Source organism: Pleurodeles waltl, chromosome 10 (assembly GCF_031143425.1).
Source record: "Pleurodeles waltl isolate 20211129_DDA chromosome 10, aPleWal1.hap1.20221129, whole genome shotgun sequence".
Classification (NCBI taxonomy): Eukaryota; Metazoa; Chordata; class Amphibia; order Caudata; family Salamandridae; genus Pleurodeles; species Pleurodeles waltl.
In genome coordinates this window covers 100,966,210-100,984,841 of record NC_090449.1, presented here as the reverse complement: position 1 = coordinate 100,984,841, position 18,632 = coordinate 100,966,210, and the positions used below count along the sequence as shown (strand labels likewise).

At 45.3% G+C, this 18,632-nt stretch overlaps 1 protein-coding gene across 11 annotated transcripts in view; it reads right to left on the bottom strand.

The window, feature by feature from the left end:
• Positions 1-18,632, bottom strand: part of SUN1 (Sad1 and UNC84 domain containing 1) — a 275,436-nt gene that overhangs the window by 14,798 nt on the left and 242,006 nt on the right. For all 11 annotated transcript variants that reach the window (XM_069209844.1, XM_069209846.1, XM_069209849.1 and 8 more), the window contains 2 exons: positions 11,903-11,987; positions 10,974-11,089 (listed from right to left, as the gene is read on the bottom strand). In XM_069209844.1, the coding sequence (XP_069065945.1) occupies positions 10,974-11,089; positions 11,903-11,987 (201 nt within the window). The remainder of the gene's footprint in view (positions 1-10,973; positions 11,090-11,902; positions 11,988-18,632) is intronic.

Sequence of the window (18,632 nt, the reverse complement as noted above, 5' to 3'; positions counted from 1 at the left end):
TGACGCTCCTGATCTCTGCAGTTGAGCCGCAAACACCGCTATCACCTTGGTGAACACCCGAGGGATTCTGGTAAGGCCAAAGGGAAGCAGGGTCAACAGAAAGTGCTCGTGGCCTACAGTGAACTGCAGGTGGCCTCTGTGGGCAGGCAGAACGGGGATATGGAAATAAGTGTCCTGCAAGTCCAATGCTACGTTCCAGTACCCTGGAACCAGGGCAGACAAGACCTGAGCCAATGTTAGCATTTTGAACGTATTGAGGAAGGCATTGAGGGTTCGGAGGTCCAAGGTCGAAGAACATGGTCATTTTTGGGAACCAGAAAGTAGCGGTTATAACAACTGCAACCCACTTCTGGCACTGAAACCCTCTCTATGACTGTTGGTCAAGAGAGCCGCAACTTTCTCTCAGAGAAGGGGCAAATGATCCTCTGTCATTCTGGTGTGAGATGGTGACATGGAGGAAGGGGTAGTCTGAAGTAATGGACTGCCAGTGGGGCAGGTGATGGAGAATCCTCCACCAACTGGGTGTCTATGGTGGGACAGAGGTGGACTATAAAGGTTTGGAAGCTGCTGCGAATAAGGAGGGGGGGAGGGGGGGGGAGCATTTGACCAGACCACTAGCCACCTGACCTATAAGGATGATGGACACTGCACCCTTGTCCATGCAGAAGCTGGGCAGCATGCACAGCACATTGGCTGGGCATGAACTGGCGCAGATGGAAGCCCCCTCAGTAGCCACAAAAGGAGTGAAAGGCAGACTGGGGGTGACAAGTGGCTGCTGTGATGCCCAATGACATGGCCGTAGCCTGAGAATCTTTGAAGCAATTGAGTGCCAAATCTGCCCTGTCTCCAAACAGACGGGTGCCATTGACGGGCATGTTTATAAGGGACATCCACCGAAAACCCAGACATCCTAAGCCAGACGTGGTACCTCAGGGCAAATAAATAGAAATCGCTCTGCCTAGCGAGTTGATCATGTCAAGTCCACAAAGAATTGTGAACTTTGCCACGTATCTCCAGTCAGCAACAGAGTGTACAGCTGGGCCTCCTCCAGTACCTGTGGCAGCACTTGCGCAGCTGTGTCCCACAGAAGGTGGGAATAACAGACCAAAAGGCACGCAGGGTTCACAGACGGCAATGCCAGACTGGTGGAAGAAAACATCTTCTTCCCAAATAAGTCCAGCCTTTTTGGATTCCCTGTTGAGGGGAGCAGTAGGGCACACTCCATGAGCAGTTGAGGCTTGGACCACCAAGCTCTCAGGGGTGGGGTGTTGCGTGAGGCAGGTTAAGTCCCCTGGTGCAGGGCGATGGCGGTTGGTTCACAGCAGCACCTGTGCTGGGTTTGGACCGGGTACCCAAAAGGACGTCTGTGAGGGCATCTTTTAATGGGAGCAGGGGTTTGGAGATAAAAGCTCCCAGTTGCAGCACTTCTGTCACGAGATTAGTCTTGACTGCCATTGATGTTACCTGAAAGTCCAGGACCTCAGCCGCCCTCCTCACCACCACCACTGATCAGAAGCTCCCTCCTCCAGAAAACATACCAGTATCTGGAGATGTGTCCAGCCCACTGGCTTCACTCAAGTCCTCATGTAGTGAATCCTAGTTCGTTTTAATGGGATAACAGGAGTTAGCTTAGCCTCTGGCTTGTAGACTTGTGCCCCCCGTCACCTAGTGACTTTTAACCTACTTAGCTTGCTCTGTCTTAGCCCATTTAATTATGTATTTTTTCTAAGATGGCTGCCTTGTTTATAGTTAGGCCACTTGTTATGGGTAACATTATCAGTGTCACCAAGCCAAGGCGTCAAGATCAAGCACCAAAGACAAACAAACAGTAGGTGTTCACACTTAGGGATTTTCCCTCTCTATACTTTCGAGGGATTGTTGATATTAATTGCCGTCCCAAGCATGTCTGTTATCTATTGTTTAGGAACACACCTATGTCAGGGGACCTTGTAGATCTGTATAAATACATCACACTTTAGACAGATAATCAGAGGGATTCCGACCAGAGGGCATCGCCACCATCGCTGATACCGACGCTGCAGTCATCTTGACGTGACCCAGTCTTCGTGTCCCTGCGGAGTCTGAGATAGAGACCTCATTCCAAGGTAACGAGGGTTGGGGGCTCCTCTCATGGACATGGCATTGGCAGATTAGGTTTAACAAACCCAGCTCTCCTTTAGGTAGGAGGTTAGGCCTTTCACATTAGGGTATTAGGGCATATTACATCTCATATATTTTTCCTACATATTGCAAGATGGTGGGGGTCTTTATAATAATGACTTGTCTTCACAATTCTGTTTCTTGCATTATTCATTATCCTAATCATTGCAGCCCATGCAACTTATCGCAAATTGCAGTTATGTTAAATAAAGACTATTGTAACTTTACTGCATCTGTGTCATTGTCTGTGTTTTTATGAGACATGATATATCTGTGAGAAAAGGGTAAGCTCCGTTTAACCACAACACTCCCTGAGATATCTTATTTTTGAGTCCATGTGTAACGGCTGCCATAAATCACCTTTTACTATTGTGTTTCTGGTGAGGTGCTGCTAGTGAGCCGGTATGGTTGGGACAACAGTTGCGACTTGTTGTAGGAAAGACGTAGTTGCCTACAAACAAAAGTACTGTCATCCTTAAACCAGCAGTCTTGCTCAGAGCAAGAGTCCAAACTACGACACTCGTGCTAGTCCATTTTCTCCTCAAAGGCTGGCATTCTAAAGGGTCCAGCAACCCTTCCCAGTATTCCCCTAGGCCTAGACCAACAGAATAGGGCTCAGGCTTGGATCTAGGAGGCCTAGCTCCTGCTGGCGCTGGAGTCGGGCAATGCCCATCCAGCTCTGTGTTGGAGATGACAATAGAGGTGGAGCCGCCGGTTGGCGCTAGGACCGTCAGCATCGGGACTGTCGCCAGGGAAGGTGGAGATGGTATGACCAATACCAGTGTGGATACAGGACTGGATACTTGGGGGCCCATCAAGGCCAAAGCAGACCCCGATGAGGCCCGCTCTTACCTCATGAGGCCCAAAGGCACACAGAAAGGGTCAGACTGCCCAAAAATGTGACACATGGTCTCCTAGAATTCCTTTCATTGGGTGGGGTCACTCCAGCTCCTGAAAAATTGGGGAGGCGCAGAGCTGACCCCTGGCGAGTTCCAAAGACTGAGGTCCAGAGTGGCAACGCTCCGTTGCATCGGCTGATGAACGAGGAGAAGTCAAGGGACTTCTTACTTTTTTTCTTGTGCCTCGAGTTACCCAAACTTTCCGAGGACTTGGAGTGAAGACTCCATGACTGGTCCCGGGACCTTCCATGCAACTGGAACCTTGACATGCAGAGTTGCGTGCCGGGCCACCATCAGCTTTAGGGACTGCTCTGTCAAAGCCTTTGAATGTATGGTCGTGCTTCATACACCACTGGCATACGAGGTGCAGATCCATCACCAACATCAGCCGGTGACAAGCTCCGCACAGCTTAAAACACGTCTTGCGTGACAACATCCTCAACACACCAAGAGGTAAACCAGCAAAATATTCAACAAGAAGTCGAAAAACATGTCTGAGGGTTGCTCTTCTGTCTTATCAGCACTGGCTGGCTGGCACAGAAAGAAAAGAACTGACATCAGCACGGCCGGGGGGTGCCTATATAGGTACCACAACATTGTTTCACACATGGACGACGCTGCCGCGGCACCAAATTGACGCCACCTACCGACACACAAAAAATCTTCTGATCCAGTCTGACATCTGGAGAGAATTGAAAGGTAAGTAATCTTCAACTACAAGTTTCTAGCCGATCTTTTTTTAATACACGTCACCACTAAACAGCAAGTAAGGGAGGTTACAATGCATTTAACAAGTTGGACATGTACTTTTAATTTTAACATGTCCTGGTGGGGGAAAACTATCTTATTAGATTTAAGAAGTGATAACTTTCAATTGAGAGCAGATAGCAATATTGAGTCTGGTATCTAAAGAACTGTAATTTAAACCCACTTCAATGGGTAATTTTGGCTTCAAGTCACAATTGTGAAAATACCACTTTTACAAAGTAGGCATTTTATTGTCCTAACCATCGGGTGCCTGCAGCTTGTATCTTGGGCCACATGACAAGGTGTAGCTAGCACTTGGTCTTTGTGTTTTGCTCCCAGACAGTGAGTCAAAGGGGGAAATAGGTGTTGGCAGGATGGGCCCTTTCTGACTTGACAGGGGAGGTAGAACTGTTACCTACCACACTTGTACATCACAAAGCCTCTTCCTCAGCACGTTCAGTTTCACACTAGACATTTATGCTCCCAGACGAGCTGGGGCCAGAGGAAGGAGGCAGGAAAGATCAGATACCTCTTTAGGGGGAAGACTCTAGAAACTGTCCCCACTACAAAGCTGCCACCAAGTATAAACAGTGAGCCCACAAGTCTCTGCAAGCCCCAAAAAGCACCCTAGATGGCGACGCAGGACTTCACATTACAGCACCTTGTCAAAGGTACGTAGATGCCGGCCCACATATCTAAGTGCAAGGGTTTTGCATCTCAACTCTCAGACCACAAGGTACTTAATCAGCAGACTGAACTCGGTCTTGTATCGGAGCTGCGCTCTATCGCGGTTGCCCGAATTTGTGACTTGGACCCGGTCTACCGCTTCCAGATAACCACGGTTTGCTCTTACCACTTGATTTTACAAAATCTGTGTAATTGCAAATCTCTGGGTCTACTAATTAAAGTCTAGATTGGCGTAGGGCTTTTTCCTGTTGTTTTTCACCTTATTACTGTCTGAAGTGCTGCACAGAATCTTTACACACTGCCACCAAGTTAAGCTAGCTGCTCTTGCGCCAAACAACCAGTGGGTTAAGTACAGATTAATTTGGGGTTCGGTTGGGTTTCAACCTGACTTAAATTGTGGTTGCTGCTTGAGTTTCAGCCCCCTCAACCACTTCCTACAATCTGGAAATCTAATCTGAACGATTTTTGCAGAGTTGCAAACAGAATACCAAGAAGCTGCTACCTCTAGAGCAGATGAACATGTAGAATAAACTAGCTAGGTTTTACAACATATACACAAATTAAAAAGTTACCAGTTTATATAGCTTGTTGTATGGGTACCAGCACTGCTCACACAACAAGCTACATAATGAGAATTAGCAGGAAGAAAGCCATGCTGACTGAGACACCCTTGAATACAGACAACACCTATTGCATTTTCATTTACACAATTCATCTCTTGCACTGCACTGGAATTGCTAGCCTTCTGACATTAAATCGCCACCACGCTCAGTCACTACCAAAACCCAAGACATCTAATTTGAAAGTGGCAGACAAAGAGTCATCTGAAAGAATACACAGACTCACCTCCACCACCCAAGGCAGCATGTATCTGATGTAATCCAGAGCAAAGAAAAATATACTGCTTTATTTATAAGCTCAATATGACCTAAATAGGCATGAATAGGAGAATAGGCCTGAACAGGGGGAACTAGACGCATAGTTGGAACCAACTCAGACCCTCCTTCCCCAGATACCACTAACCAAGGTGGTTTACAGATCGGTAATGAAAGCACCTCCAAAACCAGACTGAAAAGCAAATATTTTGCACAACTGTTGGAAAGTGATCTAGGGTTTTTATCAGCTAGAAGTACTTTTTTCAGGGCACATGTGCATATTCATGCTAAGTTTGCATTGAAAGAGTTGGCCTTCGCTACGAACATCTCTTCCAGCTACCTGCTGCGAGACTGACAATATTTCTGTAAACAATCAATTTAACTTCACCCCTGATTTCTCACGCAGACTATGAAGCTACCTCTAGTAGTCTTGAAGCTCTTCTTTTACCTTTTAGTGCTGGAAACCAATCTATCTGCCTTGTTTCCACATTCTTGGTAGCAATGTTTTTACAAGAAGCACTCCGAGTAGAGTCATTGCCACCTGACCCTTTGGCAACCAGAGCAACTTTGCTGTGTCTCCAAATTGGTTATTTCTTTTTCAACTTCTCTCACCAGTATTCTCATTTTATTGAGGTGTGCCAACATCAGTTGGCCCTGCACAAATGGATTATGAGCATCAAAATATAACAACTGCATTCTCAGATTTTTTTTCCATGTGCAATAGCAGAGCATGGATAATATGATAATGGGGTCTAGACCCCCCTGGTCCAGTACCCACGACAGGAAACCGTCAATACACAATACGGACTAATCACATTTTTCCACTCAAAACAACCATTTTCTTTGCAGAGGTAACACATGTAGCTCATGTTTATCCTGCTAAGAACTTTCTTGCTTCGAATGACTTGAAGGAAAGAGCCCACCCCAGCCAGCAAGAAAGGTGTCTGAAGTTATAGTGACTTGCGGAACAGGATCTGAGAAAGGCCTGCCCTGCAACAGGTCATTGTTCCTCCATCACAGCAGAGACTGACGGACTCTGGCCTTTACCAACACTCGATCTTTCCAGTGACCCTCTGCTTGTGACCACTGTCCAGAGAGGTGTTCCTGCAACCGGTGCATGTGGAGCTGGGCGTTGGATACTATGGCAATGCAGTAGGCCATCATCATTGGGAGGCACATGAAAGTTCTGACTGTGACTTGATGGTTGGCCTAAAAAAGAAATAAGATTTTCTGGAATGCCAACAAACTCTGTGGGCTTTGACAGGCTTTTCCTGTGGCTGCATGGAGGAAGGACCCCAGGAACGGCCGGATCTGCAGGGGTTCTAGGTGAGACTTGGTGGCATTTATCATGAATTCCAGGCTAGGATGCAAGGAGATACAGCTTGGGTGTGGGCTAGACATTGTTTTGCTGCATTCTTGATCAGTAAATCGTTGAGGGAGGGGTAAACATGGATGCCCGCCTCCCCACCCCCAAACCTCCTTAGATGAGTGGCCACCACTGCTAGGCACTTTGGGTTACCACCACTCCAGGTATATTTACAAACTAAAGCACTTTGAATTAGTAATGATGACCACTTACCACAAAGCAGAGATAGCGCTGCTGGGAGGGATAGATTAGGATATGAAAGCAGGCGTGTTTCAGGCCTAGCACTGCCGTGCAGTCACCGTGTCAGAGCAGAAAGACGACATTGTACACAGGTGTCATGTGGTAATGCTCCAAAATGATTTATTGACTAGGGGAGCTGAAGCCATCCCTTCTTCGTGATAAAGAATCAAACAGTTGAAATCCTGGCCCCGGTAGTGAGGAGGCACTCTTTCTATTGCTCTTTTGTGGAGGTAGTTCGGCCTTTTGGTTAAAGGTTTGGAACCCATCTATTTTTGCAGAATATTCACCCATATGTCCTGGACCAATGACACGTGATGCCCTTTATCATTGCTTTAACAGCTTGGACTGCTTCCATATTTACCACTTTAACATGCAGTCTTGTAAGGATATATGGAGGACGCGGAGTAAGTAACGTTTTGGAGCAACCCTACGCATGTAGAAGGGGATCCCATATGATCAAGAATTAATTGAAGCATACCCTGAATGTACACTTCAACGTTCCCCCTTGCAGAGTCCAGTGCAATATCTTATGTAAAGGATATAAGCTGCACTGGCTACCAATTGCAATAAGGTCTTCATTTGTAGTTGTCCTAAAACCCTACAAAGCTTAAATTTCTAAATTACCTTAAATGGCTTCTTCTTCCTCATCAACCTGCTCAGATGCTCTGGCCAACCAGCTCTTCTTTTAATGGTACCAAAAATAAAGCATAGCAGGAAGTCAGTAACTTCGCTTATCGAACCTGCAAGGCCTGCAGCACTTGCTCAGTCCATATTAAACCATCACTAATCATTTGCTATTTCGTATGACCCTGAATAGCCAAATGCATTATTCTTTGGTTTACAATACCTCAGTAAGTTTCTTTCAAGTTTTCTAGCACCAGGACATCGTTTTGGCAATCATGTTTTATACATTTATATTACATTAATATTTTACTCCATCAATATCAGTTTAGCACAGATTTGCTTCTGCTCTCATCTAACAGGTTTTCCAGATCAAATGTTTTTTGCAAAGTCACTGATCTACTAATGGTTCTCTTCAGTTTAGTCCCCAGTAGCCAATCTCTATTCCTTTATCTATAGAAGCAACCTATATAGGGCCTGGCAATTAAGTAATCTTGCTCTTAAGGCTTGCAATCAGTTCTCTGTTGCGATTTGTCTGGTCTCTGCGGAGGAAAGGTTTTGAGTATCGCAACTTATCGCAAACTGTGTGCCTTGTTTGGCTCTCATTATACTAAATGGGACTGCTGGATTCGGGCGGCAGCACCACCAGGCTGTGATGAATTGACTCCAATTCTACACCGAGTAACAACTGTCAGCCTAACCCTTCCTGCAAGCTAGCAGGTACCTCACCAGCACCTAAAAGTGGTGGTTATTTGTGGCAGTCGTGCGCATGACATTCCGATTTCTCAGGGAAATCGTGGTGCAACAGATCTCATCCTTTTGTCAGTTACTTTCGTCTCACATGCAAAGACATACAGAAGCAGTAATCAGTTAAATATATTTTATTGAATCAACTTCATTCTAGCATGCTCCCCAGGAAGCCAAATTATTTCAACATGTTTTTGGCTCTTCCCTGTTAAAGGCACTTGGCCCACCTATACAAGTGAGGTATCATTTTTACCGGGAGACTGATGGGAATGTTGGGTGGTAGGAAATTTTTCCTGGCACGGTGATCCCACACAGAAATGTGGGAAAAAAGTGATTTGTTTTAAGCTAAATATGAGGTTTGCTGAGGATTCTGCGTAGGAAAACATTGGGGGATCTGTGCAAGTCACACCTCCCTGGACTCCCTTGGATGTCTAGTTTTCAGAAATGTCTGGGTTTGGTAGGTTTCCCTAGATGGCTGCTGAGCCCAGGACCAAAAAGGCAAGTCACCGAAATGCGAGGAAAAAGTGTTTTTTGGCCACATTTTGAGGTTTGCAAAGAATTCTGGGAAACAGAACCTGGTGAGAGCCCCACAAGTCACCCCCATCTTGGATTCCCCTAGGTGTCTAGTTTTAAAAAATTTGCAGGTTTGGTAGGTTTCCCTAGGTGCCGGCTGAGCTAGAGGCCAAAATATACAGCTAGGCACTTTGCAAAAAACACTTCAGATTTCAGTGTAAAAATGGGATGTGTCCATGTTGAGTTTCCTCACTTGCGTAGGCATTAGGCCTACCCACGCTGAGGTACCATTTTTTATAGGGAGACTTGGGGGGGAACACAGAATATCAAAACAAGTGTTATTGCCCCTTGTCTTTCTCTACATTGTTTCCTTCCAAATGTAAGACAGTGTGTAAAAAAGACTTCTATTGGAGAAATGTCCTGTAATTCACATGCTAGCATGGGCACCCCGGAATTCAGAGATGTGCAATAACCACTGCTTCAACACCTTATCTTGCGCCCATTTTGGAAATACAAAGGTTTTCTTGATACCTATTTTTCACTCTTTATATTTCAGCAAATGAATTGCTGTATACCCGGTATAGAATGAAAAAACATTGCAAGGTGCAGCTCATTAATTGGCTCTGGGTACCTAGGGTTCTTGATGAACCTACAAGCCCTATATATCGCCGCAACCAGAAGAGTCCAGCAGACGTAACGGTATATTGGTTTAAAAAATCTGACACTGCAGGAAAAAGTTACAGAGTAAAATGTGGAGAAAAAATTGCTGGTTTTTTTCACCTTAATTTCAATATTTTTTTTATGTCAGCTGTTATTTTCTGTGGGAAACCCTTGTAGGATCTACACATTACCCCTTGCTGAATTCAGAATTTTGTCTACTTTTCAGAAATATTTCTCTCTCCGGGATCCACCATTGGTTTCACACCCATTTCTGCCACTAACTGGAAGGAGGCTGAAAGCACAAAAAATAGTAAATATGGGGTATGTCCCATTAAAATGCCAAAATTGTTTTGAAAAATTTGTTTTTCTGATTTAAGTCTGCCTGTTCCTGAACATAGTGATTTTAGCACCGCAAACCCTTTGTTGATGCCATTTTCAGGGGGAAAAAACACAAGCCTTCTTCTGCAGCCCCCTTTCCCCATTTTATTTTTAAAAACGAATTTTTCGCAGCATTTTGGCTAATTTCTTGGGTCTCCTCCAGGGGAACCCACCCACAGTCTGGGTACCTCTAGAATCCCTAGGATGTTGGATAAAAAGGACGCAAATTTGGCCTGGGTAGCTTATGTGGCCAAAAAGTATGAGGGCCTAAACTCAAACTGCCCCAAACAGCCAAAAAAACGGCTTGGCACCTGAGGGGGAAAAGGCCTGGCAGTGTAGGGGTTAAAGAAATGAAAATTAAGACCAATTTTGGAACTAGGATGTTTAGGAGTACCTGACTATGAGGCATTCTATTTCACGCACCCACCTTTCCTGCATGTTTTTGCAATTTCTGATCTACATCCTGTATCAACTTGGCTGGACGTTTTCTGGCAATGTTCTACTTGTTGAGGTACCTCAGACAACTACACTGGGTGAGGACTCTGTGATAAAGCATATTAGAGAGACAGTCCATTTAAGAAAAACAAAAAACAGGAGTATTTCCCCAAATCCGGGGTATAAAACAGTTCAGGGGAGTCCCTCCTTAGTGGCATTGATTTAGTTGTGTCGGGGAAACTGTGGTGACCCTCCCCATCATTTTCCACACCCTCTCCTTTTTGGTTAAGTTATTGGTTATCATGGGAAAGGTGCACACAAATGATGTGTTGCTTGTGAATGGTCAGATGATACATTATAAAAATGAGTAAAAGCATCACTGATCTCCTCTGGGGCTACTGGTTCTAGAACTTGCAGCTTTAGGATGTTCTGAGCTTGGAGGAGCTCAGCAGAAACCGCCAAACTGAGGTGGGACCGGAGTGTGAAGTGATGTGAATCTTTAAAGACAAACAAGAGAATGATAAAGTGGAAGTGACTGATAGAAATATTGGGGCAGGCCTGTCAAAAAACAAACAAAAAAATACAGCATGGTGATGAAAGGAGACAAAGTAGCAATCTGATGTCCCATTTGCTTCTAGAATTTACCTGGATCACAACTCGAGGAGACTGGGAGAAGTACCATAAAGGAATTCCAAAGAGGCTCATTAGGGCAGTTTTGGTTTCATATGTCTCAGAACAACGAGTACCCAGAATGCTTCCACCTAAAAGAAAGAAAATATTAAATTAAATCTATTAAAATATTAAATTATCATCTGCAATCATTAATGCTCTACAGGGCTTGTTTTAGTATAGGCTCATAAGACAACCTAAATGGGTATTTTGAAAGCCTAGTCTTCAACCTGCAATCTTTGAGCAGCTTTTCTCAAAGCTTCATGTGACTACTCTTTTGATGTCACCTTCCTTAAGAATGGCACATCTGTGACACGCACTCTAGCATTAACCAGCATACCACAAGCCGTAAAAAGCTCAACAAATGAATTCCCTGAAGTAAACAAGTCTGCTTGCTTGAAAAATTGGCTGCAATTCCACCCCAAAAATGAAAGTGATCTGGCTGGTTGACAAGAAACAATTCTGGAGAGGTATGCCATTTCATTTTAGTTGATTCTTGGACAGATTTTTGTCATATCTGAGGTTGTCTACAGTTTCTGCAATCCATAGTCTCAATATATACATTTACTAAGGAGTTATGCAGATATGGATCATCTGGATAGCCATTGTTCCAATATGTTCAATCAGTACCGGCAAGCAGATAGTGAAAACAATTGTGACTGATCAGGAAAAGAGTACTTTCACAACTTATTTTGCCCTCTTGAGTTTTTACTAATAGCTCATTAAAAACGGATTACAAGCTTATCATTGAAATTCACATTAAAACACAATTTCATCTTGAAAGTCTTAAAGGTATCCGTGCATCACAACTAGTTTGAACTGTTATCAGAGACACATGTGCCATGCGAACGTACTACACAACATAGAAAATTAGGAAGGCATTGTATTTAATCATTTAAACATACCTCCAGATTCCAAAGCATAGTCCACCATCCCGATTTTATCTTGAGAATACAGCTTTAATGCGTTATTTACAATAATGTGTGCTTGCTGTGAAAAAAAAGTGAAAAAAAGTTTTCATTGTCTAATAAAGATATGTTATGCCACCTTAAAAACTTATCAGTACTTAAACGTGCAGCTGACTATGTAGCAAAGTACAGGACAACAGGGTTCCAAGTCAGGACCGGAGGCTCAGATTATGCTCATCTCTATTTTATTCACTCAGCAGCCTTTAACAAGTAAATTCAAAGACCACATATCACAAGTCTTTGTTGTAAACTCATTACAATAACCATAGAGTAATTCCCATATATTCAACATCAAGAAAAAGCACGTCCTCTTTCTTCACTGCTTAGCAGCTAGATGCTTTTCCTTGATGTCTTGCTAACTGTGATAACCTGCTTTGGTTAATAACTCTCCTATAAATTGCTCGGAAAATCTTTGTAAACGCTTGTGTTATACGAGTATAGTATTAGTTCTCTTTGTTTCACTGCTGAGCGGGCTTGTCCCTCGCTGAGGGGTTTTCATTTTGTGTCGCGTGGCGTGCCCACCACTACGGGGCACAGCCTACTGTGAGAACTCGCTTCTGCGGGATCACCGTGCAGCTGGGCCCATCTAAGGGCTTGGTGGAGGTGCGTCTCCTGTGGCAGATGCTGTGCCTCGGGGCTCGCAAGTCCTATATTCCTACGCGTCAATTGCTCACTGCAGCAAGATTTACGGTATGCGGCTGAGCCCTCGTAGGTGGGGTGCCTTGGTGGCTCGTGGACAACATTCCTGTGAGCATATATGGCTGCACACTCAGGTTTTTATCTCTTGAAAACTAGTGGTTACTTTGCTCCAGATAAGCAGTTTCTTCCGTTGAGCTTTTTCCCCCTACTGGTCCGGTATAAGTAGGGGAGCATTTATAGGATCCTACGTAGCACGCACAATACTAGACAAAAAAGCACTGGCTCATTCAGATTACTACTTGTGCAGGCAAAAGCGTGCTTTCTCATTATTTCCTTTGGGTAACTGTCTGATTATTTCTATTTTACCTGAAGAACCATGGCAGGTGTGTCTAACGAATACCAGGAATCTCCTTCCTATCCACGAGGAACTGGTGGATGCTACTGATGCATCCCTTGAGAGGGTGTTCTCTTCGGCTTTGGGGCCCCCCCGACTAAGAAAATTATTGATATGTTTGTAAGGCTTCTGCCTCCTATTGGCACCTGGGGCGCCCCCAAGGGCAAAGCCAGACCCATCGCCAAAGTCAGATGGGTCTCTCCCCCCTCTGACGCCCAACGCAAAGCCTGCCTAAAAAGGCATCTTGAAGCCCTGGATGTTTAGGACGATTCCCAACCCAGGTACATGCCTGCTGAGGATTCTAGTTCCTACCAGGGGATAGGTGACAAAGTAATGGAGGATTCAGAGACCCCCTGATGGGGATTCGGGTAATGAGCCACATCTGAGCATACCGTGGCGACCAGAGAGCGGAACCAAAAAACCCAGGTTGGAAGAGAAGGGTGAACAGGACTCTGTGGGAGTACTGTGAATGAGCAATCAGGAAGGTATTTATCACTGCTGTTCCGCAGACTTTAATGTGGCACGGTATGAGGACAGCCACCTATAGAAACCAACGGACCAGGAGGTACTAGGTTGATTGAGGGCTGAGAGCACCAGACCCACTTTAGCGACTAAGGTGGCCTGTACCCCTGAACTAGATACTAAGATGGTGACCATCATCAAATTCATTAAGGATCCAAGGAAAAGCCATGACCAATCCTGGTGGTCCTGCCAGGATAAAGTCCTTGAGATCATAGTGCCTCTTACAAAAATACTTGATACGGCCAAGGACACCAATGAGTTAAGCCACATGATTGATCAGGTTAGGCTCAGTGGGTCCCCTGATCGTTAGGCAATACCAATTGTGCCTTTTCAACAGAATGTAGGCGCTCACTCCTAATCAAGAACTAGCCCTGGTTGGATGAGATGGTCACCATGGAGGCTGGTCTGGTATTAAATGGGGGCTTCTTTGGAGAACCTCTCATTAAGGAGCTTTAGCCTCAACACGTTCTCATCACTTGACAGGGCACAGCATTTGATCTGCAAAGTTTTTAGCCAGAAGATTTTTGGAGGAGCCGGAAGAGGTAGGGGGTGCTCCTCTGGCTGGACGTAGAATTCCAACAAGCTCCAAACCAGGTGCTTCATATAATGGTAGGACCAGAGGAAGTTCGTGGGGTTTTACTCCTCCTAATGTCAGAGGTCAAGGAGATAAAGCAGCCTTCTGAGGAGTCAGCAATGCATCAGGTGGTACAACTGGTAAGCAATATCCCTTCTTCCCTGCAAGGGGAGGGGGTGGTGGGGGTGGGGGAGGGGGCAGGTTGCAGTGGTTCAATCACAAATGGGCATCCATAACAGGGGACGCAAGAGTGCTCCAAACTGAGCTTTACGGTACTCCTGCAAAACGATCCCATCAAAGACCTATAGTTTTCTCTCAGAAAGGGACACGGGTGGTAGACCAAAAGGTGTCAACAGCGTATAAGGAAAGGAGCCATTACTCATTACATTCTTCACCCCAGGGGGCCCCCGAGCAACATCTTCCTAGTGGAAAAGAAAGACAGGGCTATCTGCCAGTAATACATTTGAAAGACTTCAACAGGTTGGTTGGATATTGCTATTTCAAAATTGAGAACCTCCTTAGGGATATTCTGCTGTCCAATAATTGGTTGACTAGGCTCGACCTGAAGGATGACTACCTCACCGTCCTGATTTTTCTGCCCCACTGACGTTTTCTGCAGTTTGAATAGGGCAGGAAGGTCTTCAAATTCACTTGCCTTCTTTTCGGTCGGTCTTCTGCACCCTGGTGCTTCACCAAGGAGCTGGGACCCACCATGGAATGGCTAAGTACAGGGGGGTCCGGCTCAGTGTACCTAGATGACATTTTCTTGATGCATCAGGGCAGAACTACTTCGGTCACCCAACTCCAAATGACTAGATTCCTCCTTCAGGACCTGGGGTTCATTGTGAATGTTCAAAAATTGGAATTTGACCTGGCCCAACAAATGCCCTTCTTGGGCTTCGAGATCGATATGGTGAGACAGTCACTTCGACCACCCTGGAAGAAGATACTTCTCATACGTCGGAAGTTGTGCAACACGCTGGAGAGGGAGAAGTTCTCTAGCCAGGATTGTAGGACTGCCGTCTTCATCTATCCGGACGATTTTCCCAGGCACCTTGCACTAGAGCACTCTAGCGATGGAAGACACAACATCTCAAGAGGGATCTGACGTACGCTCCGGAGATCTGCCTCTCGTCAGAGACCCAGATGGAACTTCAGTGGTTGCTTGACCACATGCAGGCATGGAATGGCAGGGCCATCTTCGGGTCAGCCCCAGACAGTTATCAAATCCGATACTAGTCAACAGGGATGGAGAGCCCACTGAGGGGTGGTTACCACAGGAGGGCAGTAGTACGAACGCAAGGAGGCTCTACCTATCAGTTGTCTGGAACTCCTCAAATGATCTTTCATGGTGCAGAGTTTAGCAGCCAACATAGTGTCTTGTCCCATTTTCTTGAAGGTGGACAACAGTTCAAGGTACTGACGGATTTGGCCAGAGGCTTCTGGAATCATTGCCTCCAGCACAAGTTTTCAGTGACAGCAGAATATTATCTGGAAAGCTCAACCAGGCAGCGGCCTGGCAATTCAGAAATCTGAGGTATTAGAGTGAGTGGAAGCTAGACCCCCCCCCCATCCATTTCAGATGATTATGGATCAGTGGTGTCTACGTCAAGACTCAACAATCAACTACCACACTTCTTCAGTTGGCACCTAGACCCTCTAGTAAAAGCAATGGATGTCTTTCTCCAGTACTGGAGTACGATCGGGGGTTTCCCCCATTTCGTGATGTTTGCCAGATTCACAGCACTGGTCAGACGCCAGAAGGGGGAGGTGATCTTGGTGACACTGCTATCGAAATGGAAAGTTGGTATTCAGTTCTTCTGGAACTGTCCAATCCCACTTCCCCGGACTCCTCATCTGCTGACAGATCCTCATGGCAACTTGCAGCAATTGGTTCAAGACAAACTCAGCCTTCTGATGGTTTTTTAAGGTTACAGAGAATGTTGGGAAGTCGCAGGACTTTTGACACAGACTGCCTCGTATCAGAAGAGCGTGGGCCGACTCTATGGTCAAGAGATACGGTTCAGCCTGACGTAGACGTTACCGCTGGTGTCTGCAAATGAAGCTTGGTCCCGTGGGGAGATGTAGTGCATATTGTCAATTTCCTGTCTGTAATGGCTGGCATGGGGTTGGCATACCGCACAATTAATGCATGCAGATCAGCGACTGCAGCAGGCCATGTGCCTCTTCATGACATACCAGTGGGAGAACATCTGGTCTGCTGACTCTGAGGTGTATCTGCTTGTGTTTTCCACCTGAACCATGGTATTCCTCCCTCGGGGACGTCAATGTAGTGCTGCAAATGCTTCGATCCTGGCAACATAACCAATACTTGTCACATAAAGCACTAACAGGTAAGTTGGCAATGCGGTTATGTCTCATTTCTTGTAAGAGAGTGTCTGATGTTAGGGCACTGGATATTAACGTGTGCATAGGGCCTCATTCACCATTTCTAGACATAGTAAGTCCAATACCAGGGTGGTTCATTATGCTGCTTTTCTTTGCAACACCAATTTGTGTATGGTTCGCTGCTTGCAAGCATACGAAGCCATGTCTGAAGAGTATCATCCTCCTGGGATGATGAAACTATTTATATCCTTAAGGAAACCTTTCAAACTGGTTGCCTCAACCACTATCGCCCATTGGGTGAAATGGGTTCTACAAGAAGTGGGGGTTGACATCTGCTTTTGCAGCTCACTCCACAAGGGGAACTATGGCTTTAAAGGCCTTCTGCCTGGGAACCGCTTAGAAGACATTCTCAGAGCGGCAGATTGGTCTTCGGACCATATCAATCAAGGTTTTATAAAGCGCAGCTAATCACCCATAGAGTCTCAAGGAAGTGACTTTAAGCTGATCACACACACGGCATCACTGGTTGTCAACCAGCTTTAAACTGGCATAATCGGAGCATCTGGTCCTGACAAAGAATATACCTTTTCCTAGCTATTATGAAGGCAAGTTTCAATTCTATTAAGGACATGGAGGCAAGGATTATCCCTCCTGATTTGATTCATATTATCACCCTCTCTTTATTGCATGAAGCTTACAGCATTGGGGATAGGTATATTAACAGATGATACAGCGATTTCAATGGTTAATAATTTAACAGCAATGTATTCTTGCAATGTATTGAGAATTCTGATGGATACTTTGATGTTTTGCAATGTACTGATAACACTGATGGATACTCAAGAGTGATGATTTAGCATTACCTGGAATTTCTACTCCAGCAATAATTCTGAAAGAAACGCTTGGATCAGGATGTTTTGTATGAAAAAAGAGGAAGTGCTTTTCATTTATGTTGACTATATGGGACTTACTCTATGGTTATTATATTGAGTTTATAGCAAAGACTTGTGGGATATGTAGTCTTTGAATTTAAGTGTGCTTTCATTTTATTCACTTGGCAGCCTTTTAAAAGAAGCATGGTTCGCGCCTCTGTGTCTGTAATAGAATTGAAGCCTTCCTTAACGATCGCTAGGAAATTTTATATTCAGATATGCAACAAATCCAGAGTCGTGCATCACATCCAGCATACATGCCACAATAAGGAGATTAATACTGTGGTGCCGGGGTTGAATGCTGGACCAACACATGCATTTACCATGCATGCCTTAACGTAGTTTGAACCACAAATGAGTCTTTACAATGCATTCCTTCAACACACGAGTTGTTACGACTTGCCACTGGGAAAGCGCTGGACTATGGAAGTGTATAATTTACTATTCCAACTCGAGTAATGAAAGTGTTGGACTTAAAATCCAACATCAAATCCAACAACGCTTTTCTTTTTGATAAACAAATTTTATTGTTTTAAGAAAAAATAAAGAAGAGAAATAAAAGAAAGAGAGCGTGCAGAACAGAGTGTTCACATTTCAGGCTGACAATGCATTAAATACCGATAACAATAACAACCCCCTCCCCCCAACGACCACAATGTTGGGACGGAAGTCCATGCCAGAGTGTGGACCACAGCATAAGTTCCAGTACAACAGTCTTAGTCCTTTTCACATCCCCTACTATGGCATCATATCTACCCATCTTCCCCATATTTTCTCACATTTCAGGGGGCATCCTCTGGATTCGTATACCACTTTCACCCTGGTTGCGCACCAGTCAACTCCCCTTCTCCATTTGCGGAGTGATGGGCCCTCGGGAGAGTTCCAGGCTGCGGCTATATCTCTCTTGGCGATCAACAGGGCCATGGCTTCCAGGGCCCGTTGAGCCAGTGATCCTCCCATCTCTTCCATCACCACCAGCAGGACCAATTTCGCAGATTTCTGTACCTTCTTCCCCAAGTCCTTCCCCAGTTCTTGGAGCACTTTGCCCCAATAGGGCTGTATCACTTGACAGGACCAAACCATATGGAAAAAGTCAGCAGGCCCGATCGAGCATCGTGGGCACTGGGCAGAGGGGCGGAGGCCTGCTCGGTGTAGCCTGGCTGGTGCTAAGTATGCGCCATGTAGGTAGTAGAATTGCACTGTGCGGAGCCAAGCCGACACCGCTAGTAACCTGGGCGCCATCATGGCTTCCCTCCA